Raw genomic sequence first — 22077 nt, forward strand, 5'->3', positions numbered from 1 at the left:
TATTCGGCACTCGCTCTGTGCCTGGCCTTGTGCTTGGTAGACAGTCCGCTTAGGGGAGACGAGGGAACTTTGGTTGAATCTGCTGTGTGCCCAGAGTCACCAGGACGTTGTGTTCGTGTTCTCTCATTCGGTCCTCACAGCATCCACGGACAGAAGCCACTAGTAGCCCCTTCCTACAAATGAGGAAACCGAGGCTCAGAGAGGGAAAGGGACCTATATAAGATCACACAGCCAGCAGTGGTAGAGCTGAGAACAGAGCCCGAGTCTGCGCATTTGCCAGATCAAGCCCATAAGCCAGTGCCCACCCCTCTTCCACAGTGCCCAGAACAGCGCCAGCTCCGGGAGGCTGGCTGGGTTCAGGAAGGGACTTCCTTCCACGGGGTGTTAGATACTCATGCCCTGCAAGCTTGGAAGTCCCTGAGGGCATCCAGGAATCCCAGGATCTGCTGAGCCAGGGGTAGGAGGGCCCCCCCTCACTCCAGTGAGTTCACACCAAGGGCAGGCACCTCCTTCCCACGGCTCATACTGCCTCCCCAGGCCAAGGCAGGAGCTTGCCACCCTGTCTGAGTCTGTGTCACCCTTGAGCTTGCTTCGAGACACTGTCTTACCCCCAGTGACCACACAGAGCCCTGTTCTTCCAGAACTCTGCCTCATGCCTCCTTCCACTCACAATACCCGCCCCCAGTTCATTGCCCGTTAGCTCATAAGGCCCCTCAGGCCAGGGCCCTACCAGCCTCCTCCCCTCACCTCTCACAAGGGTGCTCTCTGGCCCAGCGTTCCTTAAACCCAGCCAGTCCTTCTCCACATCCCTGCTGTTCACAGCTGTCCCCTCGTGACGCCCCACCTCCCACCCCCCATCATGGACCCTGTTCGGTCCTGCTCATTCATCATTTGAGACCCAGCCCACATCTCCCTTTGCTCCAAAGTCTTCTGGGGCCGTGTTGTGCACACATCCACTGTGGTTTTCTGCTGGGTCCTCTCTTCTTCCCTTGAGAGCAGAAGTCGTTTTATTTATTTCCGTCTTCCTCCTTGGGACTTAGTGCTGTGTCTAGTATGTCGTAGGCATATAATAAATATTTGTAGAATGAATGAATAAATGGATTTGTAAAAGCGCCTTGTAACCTGGGCCCTCAAGCTCAGCAAACCTCCATGCTGGGCATATGGCAGAGATGGGGTGAGTTATATGGGGCATCTGTTACAGGACTCCCAGGTTTGTGAGAAAGACGGATATTCACAACTCTAATGACAGGCAGAAACAGCTATATCAGCAATGACACACGCCATCCACCTAGTATCCATCCGTTTGTGTATTGCAAACAATTGTTCTGGCACCTGCCATTTTACATGCTGAAGATACAGTGAGTGGTGAGCAACGACGTCCCCACACTTATGAGCTGACGTCATGAGGGGGAAGACGATAAACGAGTACACATGTGACTCAGTACAGTAAGTTCAGTCAGGTCAACTCCAGTGAAAAATAGTAAAACGAAATAACGTGCTGGAACGCGGTGGGAGAGGGCGACAGCGGCTGGGGGCTCTAATCCTGCGGCTGCGCAGAAAGCCACCCGCACTTGGTTGCATAAAACACCGCTTTATCCTGCTCGCGGGTTCTGTGGATTGGGAATTCGTACAGGGCTCAGCAGGGATGGCTCGTCTCTGCTCCACGGTGTCTGGGGCCTCAGCTGGGAGGACGTGAAGGCGTGGGATGTCTCGATGACAGGGGCTGGAATGATCTGGAGCTCTCTTTGCTGATGTCTAGGGGTCGATGTTGGTTGTCGGCCAGAACACTTGTGGGCAGCCTCTCCTGTGGTCTTTTCACGTGGTCTGGGGTGGGCTTCCTCACGGCGTGGCAACTGGGTCCCACGAGAAGAAGACGCAAGTGCACAGAAGGTTCGCAGCAACCTCCACCGGTCAAGGTCGCTACAAAGGTTTGCCACATTCAAGGGCAGGTGGGGACGTGGCGAAGGGGCCTCAGTGAGGAGGAGGAGGAAGCCACCCTTTGAAAATCTAGGGACGCTCCTCCCTCCAGGCAGAAGGGGGAGGACACGCGCAGAGTCCCAAGATGGGGACAAGCTAGTTGAGTTCGCAGCAGGTCAGTGTGCCCGGAGCATCAGGAGCGAGGGCAGGGACTGGAGATGAGGTCAGGAAGTAGGCGGGGCTGGGTCACTCAGGGCCCTGTAGGCCCTAGAAGGGAGTTGGGATTTTACTCAGCGTTAACTGAGAAGCCATGGACATTTTAACCAGCGATTGACGTAATCTGATTGACGTTTTCATTGAAAGGGATTTGCTTTTTTGGCTGCTGGGTAGAGAATGTGCTGCCGGGGGTGAAAGAGAGAAACGTCTGTGGTGTCCTTGGTCCGAGATGCTGGTGGCTCCGTCCAGAGTAGCAGTGGCGGAGGTGTGAGAAGTGGTTGAATTCAGAATCTATTTTGAAAACAGAGCCAACGGGCATTGCTGCTGGAGTAGATGAGCAAGAGGTAAGGGGGAGAGAGGAATGGAGCCTGACCACCAGCGCGTTGCCTGCACTTTGCACATGGCTCTGCTTTTACGGCCGAGGTGGGGAGTACTGGCGGAGGACAAATTATGGCGTGGGGAGGCGGCACTCTCAGGAGCTGGTTTGGCCAAGTTCCATTTGAGACGATTGGCAGCCATCCAGGCGGAGCAGTCAGGTCGGGGTGGGGGTGGGTGTGAGAGCTTCTAGGTGGCGGTGAAAGCCAGAGATCCTAGCATCCATTCCTTTCCTAAGGATTTCATGAGCACCTGCCCCGTGCCACGTCCTGGGCTGGGAGCCCGAGATCAGGAGATGGATGCCATTCCCAGCCCTGAAGGAGAGTAGGGACTCAGCTGGCCAGCTTTGAATCCTGCATCTCTCACTGCCTTACTGTGTGGCCTGGAGTAAGTGACTTCTCTGGGCCTCAGTATCCCCACCTGTCGGGTAGGGTTAATAGCAGTGCTTATTTGACAGGAGTGATGCAGAGACCAAGTGAGATGAGCTTTGAAAAGCACATACTGCAGTGCCTGGCTTGTGACAAAGACTCAATCAATGTGAATTGGGTAATTATTGCATATTCCTCGTGTGCAAAGTTAGAATACCTTTAAAAGAAAATACATGTATTTTCTGAGCTGGCAAAGAAGCAAGGGACAAACCCGGGCTCTGGGCTGTGTGCAAAGCCCTCTGGCTGGGGACTGCCCCTCAAGTCCCACATGGTGGTCCTGCCATGAGCCACTGCTTACCACCCTCCCGGGTTGGAGAGCTCACCTGTCCTCCTGCATTGGTTCTTGTGCTCGTTCACTGACATGGAGTCGCCTGGCATCAGGGCTTCCAGTTCCAGCTCTGCCACATGCTCATTTTGTGACCTTGGACACACATCACTTCTTCCTCGGTCTGTTTTGATCTCTACAAAATGGGCATGATCCTTGTCTGTTAGGATCAGAGGAAGAGGTGAATGGCAGGTGACACTGGAGGCCGTAAGGCAGAAGGGGAAGAGAAGGGAGGGACTTGGGGGACTCCAACAGGGCCCAGGAGGAAGTCCCCACTGACGCTCAGATGTTCCCTGACGCAGCAGTCACAGCTCCCCCTGTGCCGGGCTGGGCTGGTCCCTGGCAGGATGAAAGGTCCCGCCGCCTCCACCCTTTTGAAGGCGTCCCTCTCATCCTGGAGGACAGCTGGAGACAATGTGTTGCTCCCTTGAACCCCTGATGAAGGCTCGAGCTGCCTCTGTTTATTTGTCTTTATACTTCAACAGCTCAAATGCGTTTCTTGCTGGGGGAAAAAAATGCTGACCATTTTAATGTTAAACTAAACAGCTTTGGACAGTCGTATAGTTACTTCATAAACACCAATATTTTTTAAGGTAAACTCGAGAGGTTTCTTCCTGTTCTTTTTATTTATGCCTCCTTCCCCCCACTTCCACCACCTCTCCCCATTCTTGGCCCACATTCAGGTGACCTAAACACATTGATTGGAGGCATTTGTCGTCAAAGGACAAGTTGAATTTAGGTCCACTTCTCCTCCCCACTTTTCACAACTTAATCTGATGGAAATTCTTTGGCCTGAGAAAAAGAAACACATTAGATACTGTGTTCATCTTTATAAACAGGCTTCCTTCTCTCCTCAAATCTGGCAGAACCAGGGAGCTCCTGGAGGACGGTATAGGGAGATGGATTGATGGAGACCCAGGTGTGTCTTGGGGGTGAAGTAGCCTTCTACAGCTCCATGCCCATGGCAGCTAAAGGTTGGGGGCGGGGCGGGGGCAGGCACGGCATCAGGGAGCTTCTTACAGGTGCTTCTTACAGCAGGGACCAGATGGGTGCTGGGATGAACGGGCAGTGGGCCAAGGGTCAGGACTTCCTGGGGACCACAGGAAACTCCCTGCTGCTCTGCACCTCAGTTTCCCCATCATATGTGAAATAAAGGGATGGGATTCGACCAGTGGTTTTCACATCTCATGGGGCTTTGTTTATAGCAGCAGAACCCTTTGTTTCCAGCAGAATTATGCAGTGGTCCCGCTGCTCTGGCTGAAAAGCTGGCAGGGATGAGAGCCCTGCTCGCCGTGGAGCCCGCCCCACCCCTGCAGGGTCCCTGGGGTGCCAGGAGCACTGTTTGGACCCCCCTGGCCTGGCTGCTGTGTTGGAGCCCTTCCCCTCTAGCATCTTGTGATTCGATGACTTGGCAGCATGGCACATCCTCGGCAGCAGTGGCCAGGCTCTTTGCAGTGTCCTCCTAGTCCCGGCCAGGTGCGGTCCCTGTCTGCTTCGCTCCTTATTTCTCAGAACTGTAATCCCCAGCGTGCTGAACACCTTCCATTTCCCTGAACGCCCCACCCTTTCCTGCTCCGGAGTGTCCTCGCACCTGCTGTTCCTTCCGCCCAAGTTGCCCTTTCCGGTGCTCTTCGTCGACACTTGGTGTGGCTGACCCTCCTCGTCCCTCCAGACTCCGCTCAGGCATCAGCCCCTCCCGAAAGTTTTCCTGAGGTGCACACCCTTCCCCCTGGGTGCCCACAGCCCCAGGGCTTCTGACTCAGCACTGAGCTCCCAGGCTTGTCACTGGCTGTCTGGGGATAGTCTGGCCGTCTGAGCTCCACACCTCAGGAGCTCCCAGAAGGCTGAGCTCTGGAGTGACAGCTCTCTGTCCCCAGGCCAAGCGCCTGCTCGTTTGTGTGCTGGAGGGACGAGCAGGTGGCCAGGGCAAGGGGCAGAAGATCCCATTCCAGCCATCCAGAGGCGCGCGTGGCCGCAATGAGCGCTCTCAGAGCTGCAAGGCCCCCCAGCAGCCTGTGTGACTGCACCCCCGGGCTGGCGGAGGCTCAGGATTCCCCGTCTTCCTTTCCACGCCCAGCTCCATCCCATCTGCTCCAGATGAGGGGAGAGCGGGGACTCGGGAGTCAGACACACCGAGCCTTGGTTCCCAGCTCTCTTCCTAGCAGTGCTTTGGGGCCCGCTCTCTTCTCCCCCTTGTCTTATCAAGAAAGGAGGTGCAGTAAGGTTCCCGGGAGGGGCTCCCAGAGTGCAGGGAGGTGGCCCGTGTGGCACCGAGGTGTCTCGGCCTTCCTCCTGTCCACTCTCCCTTTGCTCTTACACTCAGCCAGTGGCCTTCCTTCCCATTGGTAGGACTGGACTGAAATCTGCTGTCGCCCCCTCTGGTGTCAGCCCTGTCTTCGAATGGGTCTCGATTTAGTGGCTGTGGAAGAGGTCCTGCCCTGTCCCTGGGCAGAGAATGCCATGTCCATAAACAGCAAAGAGAAACACCCAATTGCAAAGGGCGGTCCAGGCCCGCAGACACTTTCCTTCATCCTTCTTGTTTGCAGTTCGTGTGCCAAGGGTTTGGTCAGAACTCTGAGAGATAAACAAAAACTAAGTGTCTTGTGAAGGCTCCTTAAAAATACTCTACCGTCAGAACATATACCCCAAGCCAGAACCGAGCCATGTGCCTAAAAAGGGGCATTGTCAACAAATAAGGTCTCCCAGAGTCTCCAGTACAGCACTCCCTCTGCCAACAGTCTTGCTTATTTTGGATCCAGAGCCTGGGCTCTGGATGGCGTTTGGGGTCACCCTGGACACTGGCTGGGCCTGGCTTCATCTGGACGGATACTGCAGTGGCCCCCCCTCCCCAGGACCAGCAGGCTCAACCCCAGCGTTTATAGTGGCCATTAGCCAGCCCTGTTCATTGCCTGCCCCAGCACCCCTCCCTGTCACCCACCTTGTCCCAGCCACATGCAGCTGGAAATAAACTGGCTGGCAGCGATGTCTTGCGCCCAGCTGGTATGCCTTGTTTGTGGGAAGTGGGTAGCCATGGCAGCCACCCAGCTGCTTGGTCTGGGGTCTTTAGCAACCTCCCAGATGCTACTTTAATTGTGGGTTAGTATCCCACAGGCCGACTTGCCCTCCCTGGTTCATCGCTGGCTGTCAAGGGTCAGATGCCAGTGGAGTCATTTGGGACAAGCCCCTCTGGGTGGGATCCTCCTGGGGCCTCTGTTGCTACTAGGGAATCTCGCCTCCTCAGTGGGCAGCTGGCCCCCTGTGACCTGGCTCTGCCTGCCACTCCAGCCTCGCCTTCTCTCCGTCTGAATAGTAAGCCTGTCCCCAGGCATCTTATGCCCTCTGTGCTTCGCTCTGCCTGGAGAACCATCTGTCTCCCCTTGCCTGTCCCCAGTGCAACAGTCCGTCCTTCTGCTCCTCTTCCTTGGCCCCCCTGGGCACGACGACTCACTCCCCCTCCCTGCACTTGGACCGACCAGAGTCAGTGCTCATCTCACAGAGCTGATAATGTCTGTTTACTTATCCATCTCCCACACATGTGCTAATTATTCAGAAACTCAGAGAAATCAATAGAAAAGACAGAAAATAACTCCCTCATTAGCTTGCCACCCCAGCAGGTCAACAGTTTTCATGTCCTGATGTCTGTGCCCAGTATCTGTGTGTAGACCTGACTTTTTATGGTTATGATCAGGCATTGGTGTTTGTATGCTGTTGACACATAATCATGCAGCAGAGATGTGGGTCTGGAACCAAAGCCCAGGATGTGGGGGGCCCGGCAGCCCGTGGGCGCTGAGAGCTGCTGCCCTGTCTGGCTGGAAAGCAGAAATGCCTCTGAGAAATGATTTGTAACCTCTGGGTCAGTCAATGCCCCGAGTGCCTGTATCTGCTAGGTCAAGGGGTCCTGAGATTATTTCGACGTGACTCCTACCCTTAGGGAGCTCGGAGCTATGTGCAGAAATACTCCCAACATGGCATCTTTGGTGTAATTAATACTACGAGTATCAGGGGCAGGGGGCTACTTGCTCTGAGTAGGAAGGCACCAGGTAGAGGTGGATATGGAGTGAGGGGAGGAGGGAATGGTATGTGCAGAGCCTAGAGGTGGGAAAGGTTCAGCCAGGTAGGAGAGTGGGCTCAGGAGTAGCCAGTGCTCTCTGTCAGCAGAGCCTGGAGAGTTTAACCTACAAATGCAGCAGCGTCGGGGGATCACCTCTGTCTGCATACCGGACACATTGCAGACTTAAGCCTGGCTCCCAGACCTTCCTGCTACAGCCACCAGGTCCCCACCTGCTGTTCCAACCTCCCCACCCACACACACACACATGCACATACACACACACCCCACCCCACCACCAAGGACTGGTCCTTGTGTGGCTTAGAGAGAGGTCCCCCTGCCTCTCAGTTTGGCCTCCCCAATCCCTGTCACATAGCCCACTCACTCTTCTTTTCCTGCAGACTGCTCACCCCAGTCGGTAGTGATCTATATGGGGTTCACTGCCTCTCTCTCCCCTGGACAGGCAGCTCCTCAGGGCAGGCCTTGACCTCATGTTCACTGCTTATTCCCTGCACTAGTGCAGGAAATGGACAAATGCATGTGGCTACTCATGGACATTCTCCGGAGGAAGACGTGGGCACTAGATGATTTCGGAAGAGGCGATTGCTCATGCAAGTACACACTAGAGGGGCGTCAGCAGATCCAGAGGGGTCCAGCGGGGAGTGAAGAGAAGTGAAAAGCTTGCGGTCTTTGACCTAGGAGTCCATCTGAAGGGAATAATTCCTGAAATGGACAGGGCCGCGGCTGTCCCGAGTCCCTTCCGGATGAGATTGTTAGCGGGGCGGAGACAGCGCAGGGGGCATAGGGCAGGGCCACCTGCCAGTGCGCAAACAGCGGGCAAGGAGGGCAGTCGGGACTGAGTCCCAGCTCGGAAAATGCACCCACTCAGCTTTCAGCGAGGAGGGGTAGAAAGGCCAGGTACAGAGTGACTCGGTACACGAGGAGAAAATCAGCACTAAAAAGCCGCGGAAGCGAAACAGACGCTCCTGGTCGCCACTGTGCATAGAGTGTAGGGTCACTGAGCTGTGGGGTCTTTTTCTTTTACTTTTTCAAAATTCCTCATAAATTCTAATTTTTAAATAATAAAACAGTTGTATTGGACAAGTGATGGGGGGGGCCATGCTAGGTTCTTGAGGGGAGGAATGCCATGGAAAAGAGGCGGCTGCAAACTTGGGCTGGAAAGGGTGGGTTGGCCATGGAGGGGGTGCATGGTGGTCTTCCCAGTGGTCCAGCCAAGCTCAGTGTCCCTTTTCCATAAAGTCCCCTGGTGCTCGTGCTCAGCCCTCCACCTCTGCCCGCTTACGGCCCCTCCATCTGCCACTTTCTTAATGTGTCGACTCTCGGCACAAAATCATTTTTTGGTCCTGTTGTGGCCTCATGACCCACCCAGGGCCGGTTAACAAAGGACTGCTGAGTGGGGAAGGGACAAGCCAGCTCACAGCCAGCCTGTTAAGAAGCCACTGCAGGACAGGAGCAGCAGGCCACAGGCCTGGCTTTACCGGGGACCCCCACTCCCACGGAGAAGGCCCACATGGGGACTGGTGTGCATGTGGAGGGTGCTGGTGGGAAGGAAGGAGAGAATGGGTCACTGTGAAGCACCCACAGTAGCCTGACACGTGGAAAGACCTGGTGTTTACACTCAACAGTTTGGAAGGTGGAAGAAAATGCTGAATTTTAATTAGGAAGAATCGATGCCCAAAGGGTCAGAATTCCCCAGCCTGCGGGGTGAGTGCTAGGGGTGAGTCATTTGACCTGGCCGGACAGGCGCTGTGGACTGGCCAAAGGACGCGTGCCGCCAGGGTGGCATGGGGGCTCCTGGACCCTCCTCGGCTCAGCGGAGTGTTCCCCAGGGCGGCGGGTTGCCCTGGCCGCCCCGCCCACAGGCCCGCGGCGGAAATCACATCCAGCTGGGCCTGTTTCGTTTCTGGGGAAGGCCATTAAGAATCCTGTCAGAGCGTTTCCCCTTTCTTTTCTTAGAGCTTCTCGCCTTGCTCCCATGATTTGTTTGTTTGGTTTTCCTCCCTTCCCTCTTTCCAGTCCTCCATTCTTATCCCCATCAAAAGAAATTTTTTAAAACTCCAGTGCCTCCCACAGATGCCTAAGCAGGATCACACTCACAGCTGTGCTGTCAGAGGCCCAAGGGTGGGGGATGAAAGCGTCCAGTTTCCATCCTGGCTCTGTCACTCACACACTGGTGACCGAGGGCAGGCCACTCACTGCTCAGAGCTCCTGGTTATAACCCTGCTCCTGCCCCAGACCGAGGCTCAGAAGACAGGGCGGTGAGGGCGTCTGGCACAGCAGGGGCTCAGGGACACGGGTGCCCTTCCTACAGCCTCCTCTTCTGCCTACACTCGAGAGATTAAAGGAAGAGCTAGTCTTGCCATGAGTGGCCTAGACAGAGGTCAACGAAGTGTCATTCAGGAGGTCCCCCCACTGTCGGCACACCCCTACCCCTCCACCGCTCCCTGAAGCACTGCCCAGTTAAAGTGGCTTTTCTTAGCTGGAGACTTTGGTCCTCGTGCCGGCGAAGGCACCAGCAGAGCAGGAGGACACTCTGTCTTCACTGACTGACCCAGAGCCCTGTGTGGTTTTGTTCGTTCTTTGAGCATCACAGCTCGCAGGGCGGCAGCATCCGAGGGCATCTGCCCCTCCCCCTGCTGACCCCACAGGCTCTCCATAGGTGGGGCTGCACTCACCCTGCGATGGGGCTCAGTCCCAGCAAGGCCGAGGCAGCAAGTTAGTAAGCCCAGCGCTTCTCCGACCAGCCTCATGTGTCCCCACCCCTGACAGGCCAGTGGCCTCTGCCGCGTGGGGAACCATCGGCCATCGCTAGAGCTGCCTTCCTCGACCACATCCTGGAGCTTCGGGGCTTCCCTGGGCAGCCTTTCTGGGGCCACGCAGCTCATCCCTGACCAGACAGGCCACAAGCCAGGGCCTCCGGCCCAGAGCTACCTCCCTAGCCATGTCGTGTAGTTCTCAATCAGTCCCCAAACATGGGTTATGTGCCCCATGCACTGTTTAAAACCCTGGGATACAGCAACACTCAAGACAGACACAGTCCCTGTTCTCGAGGACTCTGTATTCCCTGGGGAGATACCAGGCAGATGCCACCAGGGAGCTGCCAGGCAGATGGAAGCACCATGTAGGTAGCAGGGCGATGCGATGGCGTGATTGGTCTGCTACTTTGGGCTGGTGGTCAGGGAGGACATCTCTGAGGAGGTGACTGTGAGCCAAGGTCTGAATGAGAAGGAATCGTCCGTGCCAAGTTCAGAAGAACATTCTGGTCAGAGGACGAACAAGTACACAGGCCCCAAGGTGGGAACAAGATACAGCTGTGGTCAGAGGACGGCGGGGACGGCGGGGACGGCAGTGCGCTGCAGTCAGATGGGCGAGGAGGAGGCTGGTGCGAGGTGCAGCAGAGACGGTCACTTGGGCCTTGTGGGCAGGGAAGGCTGTGTCGGATTCGAAGTGAGCGCGAGGAAGCCTTTGGGGGCTTTCAAGCAGGGGACTAGCACAGCTGGTTGACACTTGGAGAGGTCGCTGCATGAGGCAGCAGGACAAGGGGAGAAGCAGGGAGGCCAGAGAGGTGACCACTGCAGTCATCCAGGCCAGAGGGGAGGGGGTTGGGCCAGCAATCCCAGGGGCGGGGGTGAGACGTCATCACACTCAGGGCTTACTCAGGGCTTACTCGCAGGTGGAGCTGACGGGACTGCGCCTGCTAAGGGCTTAGCCGAGGCGAGTAGGAAAGGGAAGTCTCAAGGATGGCTACCAGGTGTTTTGGCTGAAGCGACCGAGGGCTGCGCTGCCACTGCCTGAGGGTGGGAGCAGGTTTTGCTTTGTTCTGTGTGGACCACGTTAGGTTTGTCCTGCCTGTCGGATATCCAAGTGCAGGTGCCAGGTCAGCCAGCGATGTCTGAGCCTGGCGCAGATGGCACAGGCAGGCCTAGAGGTTTGGGCAGCACTGGCATGCAGGTGGCTGATGAAGCCATGAGACAGGGTGACATCTCCCGGGAATAGAGCCCACCAACCTGGCCCCCACAGGTGCACTAAGCTCGCAGAGTAGAGTGCTGCCTGAGGCTATTTTGAAGGACTTAGGGTCCACAGAATGAGACCCTAAGAATGAGACTCTATCTGGTAGGGTCTAGTATCTGGGACATCTGAAGGACTCTTAAATCTCAACAGTAAGAAGACTGATAACCCATTTTTAAAATGGGCAAAGGATTTGAATAGACATTTCTCCAAAGAAAGTACGTGAATGGACAGTAAGCATATGAAAAGATGTTCAGCATTAATAGTTAGGGAAACGTGAATCAAAACCGTGAGATACCACTTCCCACCCTCTAGGATGGTTACAACTTTTTGAAAACACAAACAGTAGAAAATGACAAGTGTTGACGAGGACGTATATTGGAAACCTTATGTTTTGCTTGTGGGAAAGTACAAAATGGTGTATAGCCACAATGGAGACAGCTCAATAGTTCCTCTGAAAGTTAGATAGAATTACCATATGACCCCACAGTGCCACCCCTGGGTACCCAAGGGAATTGAAACATGTTCATGCAAAAGCTCGTTCATGAATATTCATAGCAGCTTTTGTCGTAATAGCTAAAGAGTACACATAATTCAGAAGTCCATCAGCTGATGAGCGGATTAAGGGGTCTGTCCACACAGCAGAGTATTCAGGCTTAGAAGGGAATGAAGCACAGACACGCACTACAGCACGGATGAACCGTGAAAACTGTGCGACGTGAACAAAGCCACACACAAAAGGCCACGGACTCTTTGATTCCATATTTTATATGAAATGTACAAAATAGGCACATCTGTAGAGAGACGACTAGTGGTTGCCAGGGGCTCGGGGAGGGGAGAATTGAGACTAACCAACTGGTCATGGGTCAGGGCTTCTTTGTGAAGTGATCGGAATGTTCTAGAATTAGATCATGGTGATGTTCCCACCACTGTGTGAATATACTAAAAACCACTGAAGTAGTCTCTTTAAGATGGCGAATTTTATGTAATGTGAGTTACGTCTCCACGAGAATCGTGATTGGAGAAATAGAAGAGGCAGCACCTGCAGAGCTGGAGAGGGGCGGCCTTGTCCCGCGCCCCCAAGCACGGCCCTGCATCTGGTTCTGGGCCAGCATTAAGCACCTGATAGGCTGGTCCCCCACCCTCACCCCCGCCCCATGGTGACAGGGCAGAACTGACATCGGGAGAGGGAGCAGTTCCAGGAGCTGAAGCTGCTGCGCTTGGAGACCTGAAGGCCGAGGCCAGTCTGAGTACTCCCTTCTGATGTGGCTCGTTGTCACTTCTCCAATCGGGAAGGGACTTTACCATCCCCAGAGTGCGTTCACACCTGGGAGTTCACACCTGGGATTCCCTGAAGCGCCTGCAGTAGCTTTGTTCATTCTGCGCTAACTTTCATCGGTGTGTGTGCGTGTGCCAGCGCTGTGCTAAGTGCTACACCTCCGTTTTCTTTAATTCCCAAAACAACCTCAGGTACTATGATCACTGTTTTATAAAGAAACCAAGGCCCAAAATGGTTAAGCAACTTGCCCAAGGTCACACAGCAAGTTACTTGCCAAATCTTGTACCCCAGCTGGTGCGACTGGAGGGGCCAGAACCAGGACCGGTAGATAGCGGTTACAGGGAGACTTCATGCAGATTATCGTAAGGAGCAGTGGTCAGCAGTCAGAGCTGGGCAGCAAACGTCCGGTCTTTAGAGATGCTCAGTGTTGCTCAGCCATCGCTGGGGGACAACAGGACAGCAGCTGAGGTTGAAGGTGGGGCCCAGGTGAGGGATGCGACCAGACCCTGAACGCCAGCAGGTTCATCAGAGCACTGACCTTTCCCGGCTGGCTCCTCAGGTCTGGATGCGAGCAGTAGGTTTGCCAGTCTGGAAGGTCAGCCCACCACGCATGCGCCTTATCTCCCAGCCCCGATCTTGGACTCGGGCCCAGCCCGAGGGGCTCGGTGACAGATCAGGGCTGCAGAGGGAGACCCTGCGCCAACCTGCTGGAGAGTTGGGAGCCCCAGAGAAGGCCCAGCTGATGCCCAGACCAGGAAGTAGACAGGTCCTGGGAGACCCCAGTCACACCCCTGCCTGCCTGTGCCAGTGCTGCTGACAGCTCAGGGAGTGTCCTGGATCCGGCAGAACTCAGGCCCCAGAGCTCTAAGACCCATGTGCATTTTACCCGAAATCTAATCCATCTGGTTCTCATTTATTTACACTTAACTCATCAAATGCAATTTTGCAAGAGCCGCTCGATAGCCAAGAGGCTTTTCTGCCTAAGCCCCCCTTCTAAAAGGAGCCGGGGAGGGCTGGGCCTCAGCCCTCAGGGACCAGGAGGGAGCTCTCAGGGTTGGAGGCTGAGCTGGGTTCTGAGAAGGCCCGGCGCCTCTTCCTCTGCTCCCAGGCCCTCAGCAGGAGCTGGGATGCCAGAGCCGGGCACAGGGCCGGACACACAGTAGGCTCTTGGCAGCCCGGAAAGCATGGGTGGGGTCCGGGCAGAACACAGAGTCTCTGTTTCAGATCGTAAAATGTCCGTGGGAAACACAAAGCAACCAAAGCTGGATCCAGAAGTAATTTTTACTTATTGTAAATAACTGCAAACCTGGTTCTTGGTCCAAAGTAGGACCAATGGCCATTAATAAAAACAAACACCAGCACCTTGGGCCAAAAAGCAAACCCATGGATGAACCACAGCCCTGCCTGCAGAGGCCTTCGGAAGCAGAAATCCTCCTTGCTGGGAAATGGTCCTCTCCCGCACGGCACTTATGCCCATCCCAGACGACGCTCCAGCAGCTGGTGGGGGCGGGGCCGCCCAGTGTCCGTGAGTGGTGGGCATACCAAGCAGAGGTGGGCAGGAGTCACAGCTGCGGGCTGTGCGCCCCCACCCCAGCATCCAGACCTGTACTCATGCAGGGTGCAGCAGAGGGAGATGAGGGTACCTGACCCCAGAGGCCCCATTTGGCCTTGATCTTTGGTGCCAAGGCACTGTGTCCTGTTCTGTCCACAGTCGTCACAGCAGCCCCTGGGATAGGGAGGGAGAGGCTGGAGGCGGGATCCGGGGGAGGGAGGCCTGTAGTCTGTGCCTGTGGAGAGGGGCCTCCGCCTAAGCCGGGGCTATGCCAGGAGAGTGGAGGAGAGACAGATGGGCAAGGTGGTGAGGAAAAGTCACAGCCTTGGTGACTGCTTGGGTGTGGGAGGAATGGATGAGGGGACTTCACAGACAAGACGGTCCTCAGGCCTGGGTGGCTGGGTGAGGGTAGAGCAGAGCCGGAGCAAGGTCCCTTTTTTGTCCTCCTTGGTGCCCTCGTCCCCCTCCCTCCGTCCCACCTTCCATCCTCCCTCAGCGGTGGCTGAGTAAGTACTCGCTGTGTACCAGGAGCTGGGCCTCAGGCTGGGCAGCAGCCCGCACAGAGCCAAGGCCATCTGTCTTCTGTCGCAGGCACACTGGAATCATGTTTCTGAGGGTGTCTCCCAACCCCACCAGTCGAGGGTCCCCAAGTCAGGAACCAGACACAGTTCAGCTTCCTCTCCCTTCTCAGCGCCCTCGTCTGCCACCCCCCGCACCGGCCCAGAAACGTTAGGGGCTGCACCAGTCCTGGTGGCACAGACATGTTTGTGGGTTAAGGGACAGAGGCTGCAGGCTGGGGCTCTCCAGAGGGTAACCTGGCTGGCTGGTCCGGGCGGCCCATGCGAAGCCCTGTACAGGACCCTTGCAGAGTGGGGCCTCCGGGGGCCTCCACGTGACGTCCTTCAGTCCCTTTGTTGCCAGTTGAAAGGCTTTCCCGAGAGGAGCCTCCTGGAGTCTGCCCCAGAGCCCAGGGCACCTCCTCCCTCTCACTGCCTCCTGGGAACGCTCAGCCGTGGCCATAAATAAAGATGAAGGACCTCGCGCTTAGCAGGGTTCTGAGGCAGAGCACTCTCCCACCCACAGCCCCACTCGGGTCAGGGGTCATGCATCATGGATTGGAAACAAGCTTGTCAGGGCCCTCACTGCACACAGTGGGCAGGCTGGGGAGAGCCTTGAATGAGCCCCCTTTGTGTTCCCAAAAGGAACCAGGGCAGTGCCGTGCTCCAGTGGCAGTGAGCTCCCCCTCACTGGTGTGAGCTCCCTATCACAGGTGTGAGCTCCCCATCTCTGGTGTGAGCTCCCCCTCACTGGTGTGAGCTCCCCATCACTGGTGTGGGCAAGTACACATGTGCCATCCCGTTTCTCCTGCCAACACCTGAGCACCCGCTCAGCCAGGCCCTCTGCTAAGTGTGGGGGACATATAGGAGACTCGGGTCTGTCCTCAGCTCAGAGCAGAAACAGGATGATCAAGCCCCAAGGTCCAGGGCAGAGGACGGAAGTCGTGAAGGGGTCTGAGCTGAGCTACCTGTATTCAAGTCTCATTGTTGTGAGCGTGCCGGCATGTGGGCATCGATGCCTCTACAGGGTCTTATCAGGCCAGAGATGGGCTCCCCACAGATGCACTGGCACGTGTTTGTGTTACCCACGGCAGGCTGGCTCTGGCTTCGCATCTGCACCTGGCGTTCAGCATAGCAGCGGCCAGAGGCATGCGCTCGGGACCTGGAAAGCAGGTTGAGTCCTGCCTTCACTCCGGGCAGCTGTGACTTTACCCGAGTTACTTCTGCTCTCTGTGCTGCAGTGTCCTCATCTGGATAATGGAGTAGGGGGTTACACAACCTATCACCCAGGGTCGCTGCAAGGATCGAGCGAGTTGGTGTTCTTGAAGCCCCATTCCGAACACACAACGAACACTCGAGGAACATTAGCTTGGGGTTGTTATTGACAGGATGGACAGGACATGGTGCCTGGCTTGGAGCTGGTCACAGAGAGGGACAGACGCCTGGAGGCAGACACCCCTGAAGTGCAGCAGGGAGGTGCCCCCAGCAAAGGCAGCACTGGCATCGGTAACACTCCATGGGGTCCAGAAAGGCACTCAGGACAAGCCCTCCCTACCCTCTGCAGCCTCCCCTGGGACCCTGCTCTCATCCTCCTCTCCCAGTGAGAGCCACCTTTTACCCCGTTAGCTGTAACTGTTGGTGGCTTTTAGAGTTCAGAGCTCTGCTTCCCTCCTGGCTGCCACGCGGCTGACATTTGAGCTTGCTGGAGAATAATGACCTGCCTCACAGTCGGCCTCAAAGGTAGCGCGGGGCCTCTTGGGTGGTGAGGTGGTCCGTTTTCCCTAAGCCTGAGCAGGAGCCGGCTGGCGGTGCTGGAGCTGGGACCTAGCTGGTTCGGGGCGGGTCACTCCGCCTGGTCTTTACCTTTTTATGTCCTTTTGCTTCAAGGAATAAAAGATGGTTATGTTAAAAAAGAAAAAAAAAAAAAAACTATGTAAAAGGCTCAATGCCAGAGTGAGTGAGTGAGTGAGTGAGTTGGGGGTCGGGGTCTTGGCTCGGAGCAGCCAGTAGCTCACGTTGCCTCTGTGGTTTCGTATATTTGCCTATTAAAATGACAATACAGACATGGCACATTAAGGTTTAAGAAGCCCTTCTTTCATTAAACAAACTGACAGTGTAGGGGGTTACGACTTTGGTAATTGAAACATGCTGTTCTGTTCAAGACCAGAACTCCATAAAGACTCTTTTCAGCCAATAGCACCCTTTGTGCCAGCAGCCTCCGGTCAAAAACAAGTGTCGGCCTGAGGTCTGTCTCCCCCGGGGAGCAGGAGAGACCGCTCGGCAGCCCGCCTCCCTCGGCAGTCTCTGCAGCCAGAGAGGTCAGGGGCTTTTAAAAACCTCCCCACTCTCTGGGCTTCTCGAATCAATTTGCAGGGCAGAAAGCCTAGCGGGTGGGCAGCAGGCCGCTGTCCTCCAGCCTCTCCCTAGCTGCAAAGTCCTGTGCTGCTGGCTGTAAATCTGGGGTGTGATTGAGGAGGGCATTTGGTCGGCAATGCTCTATGTGTTGGCGGTAGATGATGCGGGTTACACAGTCTTCCTGGGACGGGGGACGGGGGGGTCCAGCAACATCAGTGAGAGCCCAGGTGTGGGAGTCAGACCACAGGTTTGAATTTTGCCTGTGTGGAACCTTGGCCAGGTGGCTTTGCCTCTCTGTACCTCAGTTTCCTTATCTGTTAAATGGGTTAATGCCCAGATCTGACTGACAGGGCTTCTGTGAGGATTGGAAGAGTGAGTACAGGTAAGATGCTGAGAACAGTGCCGGCTGCGTGGGCACGTTGGGGCCAGCCAGCCCTGGGACAGCATCGTGACCACCCACTCGAGTGGCTCTGCGGAGCGCCTCCATGCGGTCTGCGAAGCTGATTGCGTCCGTGTGTCCAGCTCCGGGTGTGACTGCTCCTCTCCCCTCTTCTTGCAGATGTGGATGAGTGTCAGGACAACAATGGCGGCTGCCAGCAGATCTGCGTCAATGCCATGGGCAGCTACGAGTGTCAGTGCCACGGTGGCTTTTTCCTCAGCGACAACCAGCACACCTGCATCCACCGCTCCAACGGTGAGTACTGCCTGTGCCGACCAGGCACACCCCACCCCCGCGGAAACAGGCGGCCCCTGGAAACCCCTTCCCCAAGTCTTGATTCTGGGGGCTTTGAGGTCACGGCAGGGAATTTTGGTGTTGACCTGAATGGCTGTTCTGTGCTCTTGTGCTGGTTCTGCGTGGGACTCCTCCCAGCTCCTTCCCTCTGCCTGCTCGCCAGTGCTGTTGGTGTTTCTGGTGTTTTTATTTGGAGACGAGGCGGGGCCACGCAGGAGCAGATATGACCAGAGAAGCTGTTTTCCTTTCTGGGCTGGGGGCTGGCCGTCGCCAAGAAGAGTGAGGCCTCGTTCTTTATGGTCCCCTTCCCCAAGGGGGGCTTCAGGGCCGACCAGGCTGAGTGCCACTTTCTCCGTCTCTGAGTCTGGGAGCAAGCATGTTCCCCAGGTCACCAGCCAGGGGGCTCCTCGTGGTCAGGATCCTGCTGCCCCCTGGAGGTCAGGTGGGCTGGTGGGCCAGCTGGGATGGGGCGAAGGGATCCGGGAAGACTCCTGGCCAGCAGAAGCATTTGCGAAGGCAGCAGCCTATCTCACCTGAGATAAACCATAAGGTCCTACGGTCCGGAGTCTCCAAGGCAGGTTGTGTGCTGTGGCAGAGTGGGCTGGGAGCAGAGGCTCCTGGGGCCCGGCTGTTATGTATGGTCAGGGAATAGACGTGGAAGGTGGACAGCACAGCCCACAGCCCTACAGCCTGAAGCCCCCCGCCTCACTGCTGCCCTTGACAAGGAGAAGGAGCTGGGGGCCTGGCAGGGCTGGCGGGGCCTCCTATAAGGCTCCGAAACTCTGCTTCCTCATCCACAAAATGTGGACATGCTGTTGGCTAGGCAGAGTCCTTGGAGGATTGAACGAGATCTTGGGTGTAAAGTGCCCACGTGCGCAGAAGCTGACAGGCCACAAGGCAAGACTTAGAGGCCCCGGGCATGATTTTTATCTGAAAGCAGTTCCGAGAAAGAAAAGAGAAAACATTTAAAAAATCCAAAACCCAGGATAATTAATCAGAACGACTTTACTGGACTCCTTAGAATTCTTAGTGTTTGTTTAGGCAGTTTCCTCAAAGAGAAGAGGAACGCGATAATCCCCAGCACTGCTGTGTCCCCAGAAGGACATAAGGGCCAAGCCCCGCAGTTCCTTGGCTCTTGCTCTAGCCTCATGGTCCACACTTGCCCGGCAGCCCACGCGGGCAGCTTGGCATGCACCTTATCAGACCTCCCAGCTGTGGGGGGCTGTGGGCCGAGCTGCCCCAGATGGCAGCCCCAAGCCCAAATCGAGTTTTATAAGAAACAGATTTATGAGGAAGAGAGTGAGTTGGGGGGGGGTCCTGCTTTCATCCAGGAGGGGGGTATACAGGGCGACTGCTCCGCGCAGACCATAAAGTGCCCGAGGCCAGGGTGGCCTGAGTCCCCTTTTCAGCCAGGCTGTGTGTGCTCTGTTCCTTTGAAGAACGGCTTTCCCACGAGCAGGCCTCCAGGGGAAGTGAAGGCAGGCCCCCAGGAAGGGAAAGCCGGCACCATATGACAGCGGCCTCGTCCTGTTTATAGCAGGTCCTGGCTTGGCCTGTAAGGCTTACATGTCAGCCAGAGAAGTAGGGTCGGGGGGGACGTGATGATGTGGGGAGCAGCAACAGTGGCTACTGTGGGGTCATACTACGGGGCTAGGCCTAGGAGTTGGGGACCTGCCCCCAGGTCACAGGGTAGGGAAATGGCAGATTCAGAATTCCAGCCCAAGTGACTAGCTATGATGCGATGAGGTTGGCAAGGAAAGCAGTGGGGTGGAGGAACAGACCCACAGGCAGGCGCCAGAAGCCTCTTCAAGAAAGCCGCACACCAGCCTGAAATAAATGATGATCGAGAGCAGCCATGGGCGGGGCTGGGGGAGTGTGCCAGGCAGGGTGTGTGCAAAGGCCCCGAGATGGGAATGGACCAGACTCATGGGACAGCAGAACAGCGGGCGAGGTGGCAGCACACACGAAACCAAGGGGAGAGGCCCCAGGATAAGGGGAGCTTGGCGGGGCAGACCCATGAGGCTGCCGGACCAAGGCGGGGGCGGGATTTCCTGCAGAGCACAGCCCCGGGAAGCTGGTCAAGCAGAGGTGGAAAGACGATGCCGGAGGGGGAGGGGGAGACTTCTAGGGACTCGGGTGCCCCAGGGGCCGCGCGCGCCTCCAATTCATCGTGCAGTGGGGCCTTGAGCCATGCACCTCGCTTACCCCCTCACCCCAAAGGCCCCGGGGAACCAGGTCTGGATCTTTGTGAGATTTAACTAGAACACAGATTTGAGGGCCTCGGCTGTCATCTGCATTAACTAGCACATTGGTTAAAGAAGACCCTTCTCTCCTGAGTTTTGTGTGACTCTCCTAACTTTTAAGTTTGGGCAATGAATCAATCTGAAAAACAGCAGGCTTCTTAGATACTTCCAGAGGGACAAGTGGCAGCTTTTCCAGGGTTCCCAAAGGCCGCACGGAAGGTCGGAAGAGGACAGGCCAAGTGCACAGGATGTGGGCCAACCGCTCATGAATGCCTGTGAGTGGAGATGGGGCCTGGGTCGCTGGGCAAGCAGCCTCCCTCCCTCTGTCAGTCGTGACGGTTCCCCACATTGTGATTGTGTGTCAGCTACAGTAATGATTGTTAGCGCTCAAAATCGAGGCAGGTCCAGGATGCTGAGACCCAGTTTGTTTCGCACCTAAGTGGCCTCTGACCCCCATGGCTCCTGGGAGGGACAGTGAGTCCAGAGCCATTTGGCAAATCAAATTCCTCACGTCACCTGACTTTTCCTGATGCCTCTCTGCTCTTTGGAGCCTCCACCGAGCAAGAGGAAAAGCACACAGCCTGGTTCTGATTAGAGGTGGCCGGATGCATAAGTGAGGTCAGCCAGGGTCAGTCCAGGCTCCTGGCTGAGAAATAAGTCCATGGGACTCAGCCCTCTGAGTGGCCCCCCTTCCCAGGCGCCAGCACAAACCCTGGCCCACGGCATGTGGGTCTGGCCAGGCTGGGGTTGGGAGCGTTAGGTTCTCGGCCGTTCTCCATCTTCACTGGCCATGTAACCTCTGCAGTCGCTCCAACCTCTCTAGGTCTCCTTGTCTGTAAAATGGGACCAGTAATCCCTCCCGGTTAAGAGCAGTGGCTGCTCTAGGGTAGAGACTCTCGTAGGCAGCTTCTTTAGAACTCGGGCCTGATTTGGGGTCACAAGCTATTCCTCTGTCCCAGTGGTGGGTGGGAAGGCACACAGAGCTGTTGGGATGTGTGGCTCATCTCCCTCTGCTCATTGCTTCCAGGCACTGCTTCTGGCCCCGTCACAGCCCACACCCACCTCCCGCTCAGCCTCTGACACAGCAAGCCCTGACAGCCCCTCCTCTGCCCCATAGCCTGGGCCAGCCCGTCCGGGTCAGAACCAGCCTCCACTGTCCCCATCATGGTCCTACACCTGAGGATCCTCTCCATCCCAGAGTGGGTGGGCCAGCCACCGAGGAGCTAGCACCTTCAAGCTTTCTCTGTTTCACATGCCTGCTCTTTTTTCTTAAACTTGTATCATATATACGCACTCTGGCGTGGCCTGGCATGGCATGGTATAGAGTGCTGGGCGGTCACTGTGGGCTCTGAGCGGCTTGGCCAGCAGCCTGTCCAAGTTAGAGAGGACTTAGTTCCACCTGGGGGCTGGGAACCTAAAGGAGGTGGGGCATCCAAGAAGCCTCTGAGAGCAGGTGGCCTCTGAGGTGGCCGACTGATAGAGAGGGTGGGAAGGCAGGCAGTGGGCGTGGAGTCCGGCATGGCCTGGGGCTTTGGGGGCGTTGGGTGGCAGTGCGGCCTGTGGTGGGAAGGAAAGAGCGAGAGGCTGGCCGGTCCCTCTGGAACCAGACCGTGGTTGAAAGTAATGGATTGGAGGCAACTGACCTTGAAAACCAGCTTGGAGTAGGGCCATGAAGCCAGAGAGGCAGAAGCCACAGACAGGTGTGCGGTGACGCAAATGCAGGGCCCCCCTCATCTGTCCCAGGCCTGAGTTCTGGGATGATGTTTGGAGCAGGGAGGACCCTCAGACACCCCCATCCTCCCGTGTCGTCTGACTGAGGGGTGATTCCATGGCTGCCCCAGGGGGATAAAGCCTGGCAGGTGGGGTGCCAGTGTCTGCCCTGGCATCAGGTCATCTCCGTACAGCATGAGGCCCCGCTAGAGGGAAAGGGGGACTCGGGTTTGAACCCTACTCCTGTGTCTGATACCTTTCTTATGTGGCTGCTTTCAGTTTTGTTTCCAGCCCTGCCTAGACCCCGGGC

General features: G+C 56.3%; 1 protein-coding gene across 1 annotated transcript in view; it reads left to right on the forward strand.

The window, feature by feature from the left end:
- SCUBE1 (signal peptide, CUB domain and EGF like domain containing 1) overlaps positions 1-22077 on the forward strand; it is a 113762-nt gene that overhangs the window by 22272 nt on the left and 69413 nt on the right. The window contains exon 3 of the mRNA XM_006917415.3: positions 17641-17775. Within this exon, the coding sequence (XP_006917477.1) occupies positions 17641-17775 (135 nt within the window). The remainder of the gene's footprint in view (positions 1-17640; positions 17776-22077) is intronic.

This window comes from Pteropus alecto, unplaced genomic scaffold, assembly GCF_000325575.1.
Source record: "Pteropus alecto unplaced genomic scaffold, ASM32557v1 scaffold157, whole genome shotgun sequence".
In the NCBI taxonomy this organism is placed as follows: Eukaryota; Metazoa; Chordata; class Mammalia; order Chiroptera; family Pteropodidae; genus Pteropus; species Pteropus alecto.